The 17238-nt window shown below is 43.8% G+C and overlaps 2 protein-coding genes across 12 annotated transcripts in view; one reads left to right on the forward strand and one right to left on the reverse strand.

Annotated features, from left to right (window-relative positions):
* LOC119979743 (calmin-like) overlaps positions 1-4208 on the forward strand; it is a 106924-nt gene extending 102716 nt beyond the window's left edge. For all 3 annotated transcript variants that reach the window (XM_038822349.1, XM_038822356.1, XM_038822367.1), the window contains one exon: positions 3833-4208. In XM_038822349.1, coding sequence (XP_038678277.1) covers positions 3833-4037 — 205 coding nt within the window. In that variant the 3' untranslated portion in view covers positions 4038-4208. The remainder of the gene's footprint in view (positions 1-3832) is intronic.
* Positions 1-17238, reverse strand: part of LOC119979765 (cytosolic carboxypeptidase 3-like) — a 268954-nt gene that overhangs the window by 246341 nt on the left and 5375 nt on the right. The window lies entirely within an intron of this gene.

Genomic DNA, 17238 nt, shown 5'->3' on the forward strand with positions numbered 1-17238 from the left:
TTCAGATAGTACATCGGATAGTGAACAGGTTCGCAGGAAAAGGTTGAGAACTATTGAAAGGACATCCCGCTACAGAAGAGAAAGATCAAGCAGTAGCAGTACAGAACGAGATACCAGGCAGGAGAGGGGACGTAGTTTATTAAGATCTCAGAACAGGAGTAAGACTACGAATACTAATAGAAGTAGAAGCCCACATGCACGTGAGATTTTGGTAGCTTCAAATAAATTAGATGAAAAAGTTATCAAAGATGCTAAACAGCAAGAGTTGCATAGTTGGAGTGAATTTGGGGGAAGTGAATTTGGGGTATACACGGAAGTACCGGATAGGGGACAAAAAGCTCTATTCCACAGATGGATTTGTACAGAAAAGGTTCTTCCAGATGGAACTTATAAGGCAAAGGCCAGGCTTGTGGCAAGGGGATTTGAAGAAAACTTAGACGATCAGGACTTAAGGGTAGATTCACCTACAGCAGGAAAGGTTATTTTAAAGATCTTCTTGGCTCTATTAGCCACAGAGGCATGGGAATGCAAATCTATAGATATAAAAGCTGCCTTTTTGCAGGGACATCAGCTCCAGAGAGACATTTTTCTCCGCCCTCCTAAAGAAGCAGCTAACACAGGAGGGGTACTCTGGAAGTTGAGCAAATGTGTATATGGATTAAATGATGCATCTAGAGTGTGGTACTTTTTGGTAAGGTCAGTCTTGTTAAATTTAGGTTGTTGCCAGTTGAAAGCAGATCCTGCAATGTTTTACTGGCACTATAAAGGAAATCTTGCTGGCATCTTTATGATGCATGTCGATGATATTTTGTGGGGTGGGACTTGTGGGACTAGCTATTGTAATCTCTGGTTTGAGGAAAGAATTCAGGGTTGGAAGTCAGGCTTCCGGTGCTTTTAAATATATTGGACTGGAAATCGGACAGACTAAGTTAGGGGCAACTTTACGTCAGCAATCTTATTTGGAAAGCATCAGCCCAATAGCAATTAGTCGTGGCCGGGTTTCACAAAAAGACGCAATGGTTTCGGAGATAGAAAAAGAGCAACTGCAAAGTTTAATTGGGCAACTGAACTGGTTAGGTAGACAGACTAGACTGGACGTGAGTTTTGATGTCTTAGAGTTGAGTACAAAAATAAATGATCCCAAAGTGGAAGACATAATAAGAGCGAATAAAGTTTTGGCCAAACTAAAAATGCAGGAGTGTGTTTTGAAGTTCCCGGTTTTAGGTGATCTTAGGCATTTGAAACTCATAGTTTATAGTGATGTGTCCTATGCAAATTTATGTGATGGAGTTTCAAGCGCAGGAGGTTTTATAATTTTCCTTTCGGGGAACAATGGTAAATGTTGCCCTCTTGTGCGGGAAACAAAGAAAATAAGGAGTGGTCAAAAGCACTTTAGCTGCTGAGACGTTAAGCTTAGTGGAAGCGGTGGATATGGCCTTTTATATAAGTCAGATATTGACAGAAATTTTGGGATTAGGGGATCTGGGTACTATACCTATTGACTGTCACATTGACAATAAATCCCTGTGGGAAAATGTGCACTCTACAAAAAGTGTCAATGAAAAGAGGTTACGGATAGACATCGCAAGTTTGAAGCAGATGTTGGACAGAGGGGAAATAACAAAAATCAAATGGGTTGACAGTAGCTACGAAAAGGGGGGCTAGTTCACAGAAACTTTTAGATATTGTGAATGAAGGGCGCCTGTTTCTGTGAATGTTTTTTTTTTCTTCTACTCAAAAACAAAAAGAAAAAAAAGGGGGGGGGGGAATCAGGTGTGTCTTTTAGTTTCTTGAAATTTTGTTTTCGCCTAATTGTTTTTTTTCTCCAAGGAAGGGGAGACTGTGAAGATACATTGCAATTAGTAGTCTCATTTATGTTAAGTGTTCAATGATTGTCTCATTTATGTTAAGTGTTCAATGATTGACACTGATATGTAAAGGGGCTTCAGGTGGCCTCAGGATCTGGTGATCTGTAGAGTTCTGTGGAGAGTGAGTTTGAACCATTAAAGGTGTGTTGGTGAAAAAGCTGAACTCTTGCCTCTTCATACCATTGCATCTAATACATCTAACAGATGAGTCTCATTTCATTCAAAGTGGTGCATAGGGTACATATGACGTGGGCCCTGATGGGAGGATTCTTCCCTTGGGTGGAGGATTGCTGTGAGAAGTGTTGGTGGTGGCCGGTGAACCACACCCATATGTTCTGGGGGTGTGTGAAACAGGAGGCCTTGTTCAAGGTGTTCAAGGCTATCTTGGAGATGGGTTTGAAGTAGCGCCGTGCCTCTTGGTGACAATCTTGTAGTCTCAGAGCAGCTGGGCTGCAGGAGGGGAGGGGGGCCGATGTGGTGGCCTTCGCCTCCACGAATGCCCTAAGAAGGATTTTGCTGCCACCCAAAAAGAATATGCTGGAAAATCTCAGCAGGTCTGGCAGCATCTGTAAGGAGAGAAAAGAACTAACGTTTCAAGTCCAGATGACCCTTTGTCAAAGCTGAACTAGTGTTTGCAAACATCACCGAAGGTAGGGGCATAGGTAGGAGACCTGCATGAATTTGTGAACCTGGAGAATGTCAAGTTTGCCCTGTGTGGGTTGGAGGAAGAGTTCTATATGTGGTGGCGCCCTTTTCTATCTATGCTGAAGGATCGGTTTGTCGCTGGGGGCTGGTGTTTAAAGGAAACAAATGTTCCAAACTAAGCGTGATGATTATGTTTTTGGGTGGTTTTTGTAACCCAATTATGGTCACAACTAAATTGCCTATATTCCTCTCTTTACACAATACCCAGTCACTACACAACACCCACCTAGGATGACCTGTTCTCTCGTTGGTTCTTCAACATATTGGTCCAGAAAATGATCCTGTACACAGTCCAGGAATTCCTCCTCTATCGTACTGTTACTCATTTGATTTGCCCAATGTACATGCAGATTAAAGTCATCCATAATTACAGATGTCCCTTTATCGTATGCTTCTCTAATTTCCTGTTTAATGGCTATCCCAACATCAACATTACAGTTTGTGGATCTATGTACAACCCCCACAAATGTTTTTTGCCCCTTAATGTTTCCCAGCTCTACCCATACTTATGTGATCTTCTTGGGTAAGGTGGTCGACCAAACTGATACCTCCCAAGGTCGGTTCCTCCCATCTACTTGGTGAAGTGTCGGGCTCCTCCTTCTCTCAAACACAAAGCCTGAGAATAGAGTATTCTGGCAATCAGGCTGTTTTAAAGTTTGAGTCTTCTGCTTTCTTCTCTCCAAAGCCTCAGGTATCTTGGGAATTTGCACATTAGAGTGAGACTTGCAGTCTCGCTCTAATATGCAAATTTACCAAAAGGTGATCCCACACACAATGGGCGTTGGATCTTGCGAAGTGTTGTGAGTTGGGTAGATCACAGGAGCGGGGTCTCCTGGCTTTTATCATTCACTCTGCGCCGCGGGGAGCTGCTTTTCAGGAGCAGCGTGGCCATTGGATCGCGCCCATGGTCTGAGGGAAGCACGATAAGACAAAATGGCCACTTAGGGCTTACCACTCAAAGTGCAATGTAGGAAACAGGAACCTCCTTGTGTGAGTGATTTCCTAAACTGAAAAAAAAACTGATAGCAGATGGTAACAAGTGAGGTTGTTTGCACAGAGTGAGGAGAGAATGCATGAAATTTAAATCTGAGCTTTTTTTTGTGCAAGTTCTCGTCACAGTGAGTAGGACATCACTCCTGTGTCTGGTATATTGAAGTCTACCTGATACTGACGTAATTCTACAAATGTGAGATGTGACAGGAACCTCAACATTTGCTAATCATCTCTCTCTTCATTTTTGCGTTGATGTTTTTCTACAGATTAACCCCACAGTCTGACAATTCAAGTGTATTGGAAGCAATGTGGCACCCAGCTGCTGTTGTTGTTCGTGATAAGGCACCTCCAAGATCCTCTGGTCATTCTCAACTACCGTATCTGGTTATTCTTCTCTGGATGGTGGTATACTGGCTGATAATTCTTCTGCATCTCGACATGGAGTCTCTGGGCCAGTTCACATCCAGTTGATGTTACCAAATGGTCAAATTATTCTTCTGCTTGATGTTTTGCTGACTAGTTTTGTACTTATGAGATAAATATGATTCTGAAATGTTCCTGACATCCCAGTTTAAACAGTAGAATCCCAAAGTTCCATTGTCTGTAACAAATAAAGGGTAATGGTCAATTTTCACAAATGTATGAACTGGATATAAAACTGAGAAATTTTTTGTTCCATTAATCTGCGTTGTTTGATTTAAGAGATGACCTGATGAGGACTGGTTACAGATTATTAATTAAACTCATTTGGGCATGTGCAGATCTTCAAAGAAATGGCATAGCATGTTACAGACCTTCTATATGTGCACAGTAGAGTATGCATTTCGAGTCCATACCAATAGATGCTTCCTGTGAGTGATATGACAGCAAGGAACATTTTAAAAATATTTTTAATATATTTTTTATATGTATATATACACACATAAAAATTAAGCTTTTTAATATTTTACTTTTCTGGCTGTGTTATGCTTGTTCATCAATAGGCCTCAGTGAACCTGTTATGTTATTGTCAAAATTGAATAGAAAAAAAGGGAAAGTAAAAAGATTAAAACAATAGGTTACTCTGTAATGAAATAAAGATTGTGACTGAAACAGAAAGACTAATGAGATGGGAAGGTAGGTGTCAATCCTGTACTTCCAGTAGAGAGTGGCTGGAGAATTGGGACATCAGTGGTGTAACCCTGGGCTGGATTCTCTGATTCTGAGATTAAGTGCTTTTACGATCGAGAAAATAGCACTAAACGGCTCCCGATCCCCCGTCTGGTGGGGGGCTAGCAAGCATGCAGCATAGAGCACCCGGCTCTAGCTGCTGATACGGCTGGAAAATTGCCGGATTTTCGTGCAACATGCCGCCGGCTGCGCGTGGGCCCAGCCTGCCCCCCTTTTTGCCAGGCTCACCACCCCCGGACCACCACCCTGCTTGCGGATCGGCTGTCCCCCGACTGTGGCGGCGCTAGACTCAGTCCGCAGCCGCCACACCGTGTTCCCGACAAAAAATAGCATGAGACCTACGCCGTCAGGAACTCTGCCCATCAGGGGCACAACATCGGGGGAAGGCCTCGGATAATGTCCTGAGGCCGTCCATACGGTGTGCAGCATGAGGGGGCGGTGCATCGCAAAAGTGGCGTCGCCCCCAATTTCAACGCCAAAGTGGATTCTCCAGCCGATTGCTGAACGTGATTTTGGCGTCAGAAACCGGAGAATCCCTCCCTCTATCTCCAATCTGAACTCTTGGTGAATATAGCTTTCCTCACGGGGCGTGCAAGATTGCTCAATCACCCTATATTTTGTGCAAAAAGACAATATTGGTAAAACACTCAAGGGCTGATTTAACAAGTGTTAATGGTTGTAGATTTTCACTCTACGAGGTGGCTCCCCATTGCCTGGGCTAATTTGAAAGGTCATTTCACAATCTATTTCTATTCCTTACCTAGTATACATTATAATTTTTTAATAGTAAGTGGTCCAGGTTATTACCGCCCTATCAGCTCCACCATTGAAGAAGGAATCATAACTACTAATCAGCCTCCTACTAACCTGCAATGGCACATGCTTACACAACATGATCCATCACTGATATTCACAATATTTTATTTAAATACAGAATTTTTTTTCATCTCCTACATCATCATAGTATTCAATATTATACCGTAGGTCTTGTGATCCTGATGTGTGCTAAATAAGAAACTCTCAAGCCAAAGACTGTAAATCGGACACAAAGACATGGCACTCTTTGGAATTGCTTGTTCTCTCGTAGAACGGTGACACAGTGGTTAACACTGTTGCCCTTCAGTGCTAACGGACCGGATTCGATACCAGCTTTGGGTGACTGTGTGGAGTTTGCACATTTCCGTGCCTGCGTGTGTTTCCTCCGGGTGCTCCGGTTTCCTCCCACAGTTCAAAGATGTGCAAGTTAGGTGGATTGGCCAAGATCAATGCGCAGGGTTGTGGGGATAGGGTGGGGGAGTGGGCCGAGGTAGAATGCGCTTTCGGAGGATCGGTGCACTAAATGGACCGAATGGCTGCCTTCTGCACTGTAGGGATTCTACTCACTATTTTCGTTCTCTTTTATCCAGGTTATGAAATTGCACTTAAAATTATGTTTAAACTGCCATGGAAAGTAGAGGCTGGGCCTTTACTGTTTCTGCAACTGGTTGCACTTCATTGATTGTTGATTGTTGGTTCATGCAGGGATATATCTATATGTATGGTTTTGTTCTCAGTAAATTTAACTAATTCTTGGCAAGTTAAACTGTTGGAGTTTTACCTTACGATTGAATTTGAATGCCTTCTATACCATTTTGTGGCATTCTGTAAATGAGAAAGAGCAGTTACACAGAAGTTATAATTTTGAGTGTTTCCTCCATCCGTAGGTTCTCTGCACCAGATTGGGATGGAGAGCACCCCTGAGGTTTAGTAGATAAACGGCATAATTAGTTTGGTGGAAGACTGAGACAAATGCAAAGAAGGTTCAGTTGTGCTCTAGTCTGTACGAAGCTGCTTAGCTTCAGTCAAAATCACAATAGGACTTTGATACTCTGATTAATGAAGATTAATGACGGAGACAATACTGTCGGCGTTCTTGCTCCAACTCGTTATCCAGTGACCCCTGTTGCTGTAACGTGTATATGACAATTAGGTGAGAGCAGGATGAACTTTGACCCTGATGTTCTTGTATTATGTTGAAGCTCTCTAGGTTTTCAATCCTGTTCCTCCTAGCCTCCCAACTTTAAACTTTGGAGCCTTTCCATAAATGCAGGCTTGGGGGGGGGGCAAAGGGCCTGTTCCTGTGCTGTAATTTTCTTTGTTCTTTGTAAACATATTGATCAGAAACAGTGTGGCACAGGCTCCAACCAGTTCTGGCAAAAATGCCAATTGGAGCCCATAAAATTATGATTTAGATCTTAAAAAGAATCAAATACCTGAAGTGGACAGGTCCCTGCTCGTAGGCCACTTTAGAAACAATAGCAGCTGATCATCAGCACAAATGGCCAGTAAGTGCGCCAACCCATTTTAAAGCCACGCACTCCAGTCGACACTGATTTTGCTAACTTGAAAATTTCCCATGGACTGGTTTCCCTGTGGTCAAATAATCAATCTAAAATCACCATCTGGGTCATATGTGAATTTTGATGCCTGTGGTACTGTACTAGTAAGGGAGTCATTGGCTTTAAATGAGGATGGTAGGATAGAAAATTGAGAAAGAAAGGGATGGCTTGTCTTGAACTGGAATTGAGCACCACATGCCCCTTGTTTGCTGTATTAGATATTTGAGATTTATACAGTCAAATTCTTAAGCTAATTTGTAGGAATACTGGCAGCTTCAGTAGCACTCACTCCATATGACATTTTAAGATTAATTGATCTGTCCTTTTGGAAAAGTTTTAATGTTTAAGTGATGAAATTGGGACTGCTACTTACCCGTCAGTACTGAGGGACCTATATTGCCTTTTGCTAGAAAAGTGGTACTCCCCTCCTCCAGAGACACGCCTGCAGAGATTGTCTGTATTGTGTTCCTGCTGCAGATCAGAGTTTGGATGTTATTGGCCGTTGGACCCTGCATATCACTCAAGTACACTCACTGCATATCACTCAAGTACACTCACTTTGCGTGACGGCAATTAGGATTATATGATTCAAGAGATGTTAATATTTCTACAAAATGGTGTATATTTTCTGTCAAAGTTTGGGAACTTCTGTAAAAATTAGTTAAGTTGTGAATAAAATTTATTTCAAAGTTTAATAAAATCCAATCTTGAATTTTCTAGTTGATATTTTTCTTCTTATCAAATATTTCCCTATCTACTGATCAATCGGAGGCAATCTCCTGATGTGAAACAGTTTCACAGGATGCAGCACAGGATCGTGCCATGAGGCCAATGTTAGCGAATGGAGTAAATTAAGGGTTCAAATCAGTATTAATTATGAACCAGTTTAAGGTAATATGTTGCAATATTGAAACCATGCTCCAATATTGAATTTATACTTGCAATGTGAACACCAATGGCAAGGCCAACACGTAATACCCATCCCTATGTTGCCCTTAGCAAGTCATGGTGAGCTGCCACCTTGAATTGCTACAGTCCATGTGATACACCCACAGTGCTATTAGGGCAGGTGTTCCAGGGGTTTGACTCTGGGAGAGGGAAGGAATGTTTAAGGGGGTGAATAGGGTGCCAATCAAGCGGGCTGCTTTGTCCTGGATGGTGGTGATTTCTTGAGTGTTGTTAGAGCTGCACTCATCCAGGCAACTAGAGAGTAATCCATCACACTCCTGTCTTGTGTCTTGTAGATGGGGACATGCTTTGAGGAGATCAGTTACTCGCCACAGAATTCTTAACCTCTGATCTGCTCTTGTAGCCACATTATCTATACGGCTGGTCCAGTTCAGTTACTGGTCAATGGTGCTTGTGCGGCACAAATGTTACTTGCCACTTTCAGCCCAAGCCTGCATGTTGCCCAGGTCTTGCAGCATCCAATTACTGTTTCAGTATCTAAGAAGTAGCAAATGGTACTGAATACTGTGCAATCATCATCTCTGACTTTATGATGGAGTGAGGCTATTGATGAAGTAACTGAAGGACTTTTGGTCTCGGGCTCTACCCCGAGGAATTCCTGCAGGGTATCCTGAGGCTGAAATGACTGGTCTCCAATAATTACCTTTGTGTTAGGTATGGCTCCAACGTGGAGAGCTTTCCCCTGAGTCCCATTGACTTTAATTTGCTAGGACTCTTTGATGCCACACTCTGTCAATTACTGCCTTGATGAAGAGCAGTCACTCTCGATTCACCTCACCTTTGGAATTCCGCTCTTTTGTCCATGTCTGGATCAAAGCTGTAACAAGGTCTGGAGCCAATTGGTCCTGGCAAAACCCAAACTGGTCATTTGGGTCCCTCCAATGGGACTGCTCCTTCCATGACACCCTGGTCCACTCCTCCATCACCCCCAACTCCTCACCCCCATCCCACGGTATCTTCCCTTGCAATCGCAGAAGGTGAAACGCCTGCTGCTTTACCGTGTCTCCCTCACTGTTCAAGGACCCAAATACTCCTTTCAGGTGAAGCAACATTTGACTTGCACCTTCTTCAGTTTGGTCCACTGTGCTTGCTGTTCCCAATATTTTTTTATAGAATGTGTTCATGGGATGTGAGCATCTCACAGTAACTTCGTTTGAAGCCGACTTGTGAAAATAAGCAATTTTCTTTTCATTTCATTTATTGCCTATCCCTGAAGGCATTTAAGAGTCAACCACATCGCTGTGGAATCACCTGAAGGCCAGACCAGGTAAGGTTGGCAGATTTCCTTCCCTAAAGGACATCAATGAACCAGATGGGATTTTACGACAATGGATGCATGTTTTAATTCCAGATTTTTTTGTTGAATTCAAATTCCATCATCAGCCCTGGTGGGATTCAAACCGGGGTCCCCAGAGCATTACCCTGGCTCTCTGGATTTTTAGTCCAGTGACAGTAGCACTATGCCACTGCCTCCCCTCCTCTACATTGAGGAGACAACGTAGACTGGCTAGCCACTTGGGGAACACCTTCGCTCAGCCCACAAGCATGATCCCCAAACTTCCTGTTGCTTGCCATTTCAACTCAGCACCTTGCTCCCATGCCCATTCTTGGCTTCCTGGGATGCTTTGAAGCCCAACACAAACTGGAGGAGCAGCATCTCATCTCCCGATTAGGCATGTTGGCACAATGATGAGCACTGAGAAAAGCCCGAGCTCCCTCAACCTTTCTTCATAGGACATGTCTTCCAGTCCAGACAGAATCCTGGTAAATCTCCTCTGTACCCTCTCCAAAGCATCCACATCCTTCCCATAATGAAGCGACCAAAACTGGACACAATATTCCAAGTGTGGTCTAACCAGGGTTTTATAAAGCTGCACCAAAACCTTGCAGCTCTTAAACTCAATCCCCCTGTTAATGAAAGCCAACCCACCACACGCCTTCTTAGCAACCCTATCAACCTGGGTGGCAACTTTGAGGGATCTATGTATGTGGACCTCAAGATCCCTCTGTTCCTCCACACTTCCAAAAATCCTGCCTTTAACCCTTTTTTAAGGATTCAAATTTGACCTTCCAAATGAATCACTTCACATTTATCTAGGTTGAACTCCATCTGCCACTTCTCAGCCCAACTCTGCATCCTGTCAATGTCCTGTTGTAACCTGCAACAAAACTCAACACTATCTACAACTCCAATAACCTTAGTGTCATCGGCAAACTTACTAACCCACCCTTCCATTTCCTCATCCAAGCCATTTATAAAAACCACAAAGAGCAGAGGTCCCAGAACAGATTCCTGCGGGACACCACTGGTCACCTACCTCTAGGCAGAATACTTTCCATCCACTACCATTCGCTGTCTTCTTTCGGCCAGTCAATTATGTATCCAGACAGCCATAGTTCCCTGTATCCCATGCCCCCTGACTTTCTGAATGAGCCTACCATGGGGAACCTTATCAAATGCCTTACTGAAATCCATATACACCACATCCACTGCCCGACCTTCATCAATGTGTCTTGTCCAATCCTCAAAGAATTCAATGAGGCTTGTGAGGCATGACCTGCCCCTCACAAAGTTATGCTGACTATCTTTAATCAAACTATGTTTTTCTAAATAATCACAAATCCTATCTCTCAGAATCCTTTCTAGTATTTTGCTCGCCACAGACGTAAGACTGACTGGTCTGTAACTCCCAGGGATTTCCTTATTCCCTTTCTTGAACAGGGGAACAACATTCACCTCCCTCCAATCATCCGGTACTACTCCAGTGGAGAATGAGAATGCAAAGATCATCGCCAACGGTGCAGCAATCTCCTCCCTCGCTACCTATCGTAACCTTGGGTATATCCCGTCTGGCCCGGGGACTTATCTATCCTGATGCTTTTCAAAATTCCCAGCACATCCTCCTTCTTAATATCAACCTGTTCGAGCCTATTAACCTGGTTCACGCTGTCCCTCTCTCTAGTGAATACTGAAGCAAAATATTCATTTAGGGTCTCCTCTACGTCCTCAGACTCTAAGCACAAGTTCCCTCCACTATCCCTGATCAGCCCTACTCTCACTGATCATCCTCTTATTTCTCACAAAAGTGTAGAACGCCTTGGGGTTTTCCATAATCTTTCCCTCCAGGGCTTTTTCATGCCCCCTTCTAGCTCTCCCAAGTCCCTTTTTGAGTTCCTTCCTGGCTACCTTTCAACCCTCTAGAGCGGTGCCAGATCCTTGCTTCCTCAACCTTACATAAGCTTCATTCTTCCTCTTGACTAGAAGCTCCACTTCTTTTGTCATCCAAGGCTCCTTCACCTGACTATTCCTTCCCTGTCTCAGTGGGACAAACTGTCCAGCACTTACAGCAAGTGCTCCTGAAACAACCCCCACATTACTGTTATGGATTTCCCTATTTATGCTCCTCAGCTCCTGTCTAATAGCAGTGTAATTTCCCCTCCCCCAGTTAAATACCTTCCCATACTATCCCTCTCCATGATTATGGTAAAGGAGTAGTGGTCACTGTCACCGAAATGCTCTCCCACCGAGACATCTGACCTGGTTCGTTGCCAAGCCCCAAATCCAATATGGCCTCCCTCCTAGTCGGTCTATCTACATATTGAGTTTCCTCCGGTTTCCTCCCACAGTCCAAAGATGTGCAGGTTAGGTGGGGTTACGGGAATACAGTGAGGGAGTGTGCCTAGGTAGGGTGCTCTTTCAGAGGGTCGGTGCACTCAATGGGCCGAATGGTCTCCTTCTGCACTATAGGGGTTCTATGGCTTTGTGGTTCTATGGTTACGGCCCTCAGGACTCAACATTGAATTCAACAACTGTGACCTTTCCCCTTCATCTTGACTTTAAAATATGCCACACATTTTTGTCCCAAAGCAAAAAAAGACTCTCTCCATTGGGCCATTTATCACTTGTTTTTAAGTTTTGCTTTCACTGAGCACTAACCTTTATTCTCCCATTAACACATTCTGATATCTTACCTTGATGCAACTGCGAGCACCTTATCCTACCATTAACACTTACTCAGCCTTATAACATACACATCTTTGTTGCAATCTCTCCTAGTTCCCACCAATTACTGGCCTCCTACTCTGTTCCAGCTGCTCTACCCCTCATACAGTACATAAGAACGTGGAGGAGTCAGCCATCTGGCCGTTCGAGCCTTCTCAGCTATTCAATTAGATCATGGTTGATCTTTTGTGGACTCAGTTCCACTTTCCGACCCGAACACCATAACCATTTATTCTTCAAAAACCTATCTATTTTTATCTTGAGAACATTTAATGAAGGAGCATCAACTGCTTTACTGGGCAGTTCCATAGATTCCTCATTCACCTGAGGAAGGAGCAGTGCTCTGAAAGCTAGTGTTTGAAACAAACCTGTTGGACTTTAACCTGGTGTTGTAAGACTTCTTACTGTGCTCACCCCAGTCCAACGCTGGCATCTCCACATAATATTTCCCAATAGGCAGCAGGCTACGGATTTCTTAATTTGAGCTGTGGTTCATAGACAATCATGGTTATTTGCAGCAATCCCTTGTTGCCTACAGCATATGGAAACAAAGAAAATGTCCAGGCAATTGGATGCAAGTCCTTGGAGGTACTTAATATGCTCAAGCCTAAGGAGGTGAAGACTGAGTTTGGGTGTCCCTCCTGTCTGATTGATGCTACTATCCCTGCTGGCAAAAATTAGATCTGTTGGAAATGGGAGTGGGACTTCCAAAGCTGGGTTCCATCCACCACTTTTAAATGCCGCACTCATCCAGACTCTGCAAAACATTAGCCCAGGTCACTTAATTTGGGAACTATCTTTGCATGAGGTACATTAATAGTGTAGCTATTTACCCTCAGATTAATGACAGAAGAAATTACATGCACCCCAATGGAGAATTCATTCATGATGTAATATAGACTCCAACTTTATATGATACATGTTGAGTCTATTCAAAGCACAATTCCACGGTATAGGAAAATTCTCCCAGTTTATTGATCAACACTGTTCCCTCAACCAGCACTTAAAAGGTTGCTTGTTATTCTCAATGCTGTTTGTGACAGCTTGCTGTGTGCAAATTGGCTGCTTAATATCCTGCAGTACAACAGTGACTACACTTCAAAGGTACATCATTAGCTAGGATCTCTTGAGGTTGTGAAAGGTCTACATAAATGCATGCATTTCGTTTTTTATAGATAAATTGTTTATAAAACAGATAAATTCTGTTTATAAAACAATGTGAGGCTGTTATGATGGAACATAGCTTTACAAGGGTAAACTATCCTTTCCTCTATTAAGGTCCTGAAAACATACCTCTTTAACCAAACTTTTGGTTATCCTGAAAACAATTCTTTTGTGGATTGGCATTGGTTTTTTTTTATCTGAAGACGACTCCATGAAGCATCTTGGGATTTTTTTTAAGTTAAAGGTGTCAAATGAATGCAGATTGTTAGAGCAACACCTGAAGGATAACAAATGCCAATGCTGATGGATAACAGGTCTGGTTCACCAAAACGTAAATGCCAAAAGGGTGTGGGGAGAAGATGCGAGAAGCAGGGGGCAGTAATATGACTGTCGGATTTATTTATTTCATTTTGTATTTGATGTAAGCAGTAGGGAGATTATTATAACACCCTTGGGGGGGGGGGGGGGGGCAAGGACTGTGCCCCATTTGATTTCCCCTCTACACAGCCGAGTATGGACTCCCCTGGAAATTGGGGGTGGTTTTTCCCTGTAACAAGGGGAAACGACACAGTATTAAAAACCCTGACCTGGGTGCAGGTCAGGGAGGGTGGCCGTTCTGGGAGGGGAGTTATATAGTCCTTCGTAGTTTTATGTCTACTGTAATAAACTTGTTCATTTCTACCCTACTGCGTGTTCTTGTAGTCTCTCCTGTTTGGGTTCTATACTGGCGATGAGGGTGAAGGGGAGCTGCCAGATTCAGTGCATTCTATCACGGGCCCAATTTGTTCAGGCCCAGGGGGGCCTCCACTCCGGGACATGCCGCACATCGGGAAACTCGACCAGTTTGATGCAGTATCGATGACTGAACCCAATAATAATAAATAAATAAATGTTATTATTGTCACAAGTAGGCTTACATTAGCACTGCAATGAAGTTACTGTGAAAATCCTCTAGTTGCCAAACTCCGGTGCCATCATAGAATGGCTGCAATATTTATTTGGTCAAATGGAATTGTTGGGGATGAAAGGCAGACCGTTATCCTGCTGGCAGCAGTAGGGGATCTACCTATGTGCTCATCAAGAACCTCTCACATCTGAGGGCAGCAGTGCTGCAGTGGGTTAGCCTGCTGCCTCAGGGCGCTGAGGTCCCAGGTTCGATCCTGGGTCACTGTTTGTCTGGAGTTTGTACATTCTCCCCGTGTTTGCGTGGGGTTCGCCTCCACAACCCAAAAATGTGCAGGGTAGGTGGATTGGCCACACTAAATTGCCCCTTAATTGAAAAAAAAATGGTTACTCTAAATTTATTTTTAAAAAGGAGAAAAAAAAAGAACCTCTCGCATCCGGACAGACCGGCCTTCAAGCTTTTTGCCACGTTGGTGGCCCTGGTCGAGGTACACTTTAACCCACAGCCCCTATAATGATCCGCTGGATCCGGTTCCACACGGCATCGGAGGCCCAAAGAGAATCAAATGGTGACTTTTTGGCATGCTTGAGGATGCTTGCCGTCGCATGTGAGTTCGGGGCTGCACTGTCCAAATCCTTGGAGGTCCATTTTTTCTGTGAATTCCAAGACGTCAATACCCAAAGTCGATTCCTTACGGAGGCAGACTTAATCCTCCGGGAGGTGAACATTGCTGTGTTCCGAGAGAGCGCGGAGTCCAAGAGTTGCAGGGTTTGGCGATCCTGAACCTCAGCCGCTGGAGCGATCGCCGACCAAAGCTGAGAGATTTACAATCTGTCTGTCTCAGCCTCAACAATAAGAGCATCCACAACTGTCAGGACAATTTCAAACATTCACTAGTGAAAATTTTCTTTGAAATGAATGATACTGTACCTTGAGGCTGTGCAAATATAGAGGCTGGGGAAGGGGAGGAAGAAACACCCTTTGGCCTTGCACTGCAAAACCTTTCGGCATTTAATCTCTCCTCTTCTCCATGCTTCACATAATGTCGCTTTTGCCCTCCATTCTTGAAGCTTATTACTGTTCTAACGTTTCTTGGTTCTGCTGAAAGGTCTCAGAAACATCTGTTTCTCTCTCCCCAGATGCTGCCAGACCTGCTGAGTGTTTCTGTTTTATTTCTGATTTCCAGCATCTGTAGTATTTTGCTTGAGGATTGTTTTTCTGTAGTGTATGAACGAACCAAAGAGGAAGTCTGTAATAAGGTGAAATTACAAAAAGGAATGATGGTGCAAGGCACCAGGGGGTGCTAATGTCACAAGTACGATCTAGATGAGGTGTAAATGACATCAGGAGAATCATTACAACTGGCTATTTTCCAAAATAATAGAATCATAGAATAGTTAAGAGTACAGGGGTGGCTCGTTGGCCTATGTCTGTGCTGGTTCTCTGTAAGAGCAATTCAGCTAGTCTCACTCCCCTTCTCTTTCCCCAAATGTCAGCTTCCAGCTACTGTTGAGTAGATTCAAGAATTCTGCTCCTTTTTACAAACACCTTTATTTTCCTTGAACACAGCTCTGTATAAAACTCAATGACCACATCAGATGCCCACAAAGACCACCTGCAGCCTCTTTACATATTGGTGTCAATTACTGGAGTCTTAACATCAATGAGACATCTAATTTGAATGACTCAACCCATTCATTAACAGTAAATGGGAAGTTTCCCTTTATAAAGATCCTTCATGATTTTGAACACCTCTATCAAATCTCCTCTCCACCTTCTCCAATCTGTCCATAGAACTGAAGACCCTCATTCCTGGAAGCATTCAAGCCTCATTATGCCCAGAGTTGAACACAGTACTCCAGTTGAGGCCAAAGCAGAGTTTTATAGACTGATCTGAAATTGTTGAATTCAATGTTGAGTCCAGAATGGTGTTATGATGACAACAAACAACAATTTACATTTATATACCACCTTTAACATCTTAAGTCACTTCACAGGAGTGTTATCAAGCAGCACTGTAGCACAGTGGTTAGCACAGTTTCTCCACAGCTCCAGGATCCCAGGTTTGATTCCCGGCTTGGGTCACTGTGCAGAGTCTGCACATCCTTCCCGTGTCTGCGTGGGTTTCCTCCGAGTGCTCCAGTTTCCTCCCACAGTCCAAAGGTGTGCAGGTTAGGTAGATTAGCCATGATAAATTGCCCTTAGTGTCGCAAAAGGTTGGGTGGGGTTATTGGGTTATGGGGCTACAGGGATAGGGTGGAAGTGTGGGCTAAAATGGGGTGCTCTTTCCAAGCGCCGGTACAGATTTGATGGGCCGAGTGGCCTTCTGCACTGTAAATTCTATCTATTCTATGTAAAGTTTGACACTGGAGCACAGAGGAGAGGATGGGAGAGATGACCAAAAGCTTTGACAAAGATTTAGGTTTTAATTATTGTAGAGGTTTAAAATGGGGGTGACGGTGCAAGAGGCCAGAATTAGGGCTACAGTAATGAGGAAAGGCAAGGCCATGGAGGATTTTGAAGACAAGGATAAGAATTCCAAAATTGAGGTGCTGCTGGAGTGGGAGTCAATGGGGGGGTCAGCAATCCATAGAAATGTTATAGCGCAGAAAGAGGCCATTCAGCCCATTTTTTCTGCACCAATGAGCATAGGGGTAATGGGTGAACAAGATGTTGCGAGTTAAGATACAAGGATGAGCTTGTGTTTATGTAGTGGGCGGCAGCGGTGTGGGAAGCGGTAGATTGGCCAGGTCAGCATTGGAATAGTTACGTTCAATGCAGAGGTAACAACGACAAAGATGAGAGGTTCAGTAGCGGATGAGCAAGTAAGCACAGGATCAAGCAATTTTTAAAAATTCATTTCCAGGATGCGGGTGCTGGTTAAGCTAGCATTTATTGCCCATACATAGTTGCCCTTCAGAAGGTCATGGTGAGTTATCTTCTTGAACCGCTGCAGTCCCTGTGTAGGTACACCCACTGTGCTGTGAGGGAGGGAGTTCCAGGATATTGCCTCAGCGACATTGAAGGAACGACGATATATTTCCAAGTCAGGGTGGTGAGTGACTTAAGAGGGGAACCTCAGGT

This window comes from Scyliorhinus canicula, chromosome 2, assembly GCF_902713615.1.
Source record: "Scyliorhinus canicula chromosome 2, sScyCan1.1, whole genome shotgun sequence".
NCBI classification, from domain to species: Eukaryota; Metazoa; Chordata; class Chondrichthyes; order Carcharhiniformes; family Scyliorhinidae; genus Scyliorhinus; species Scyliorhinus canicula.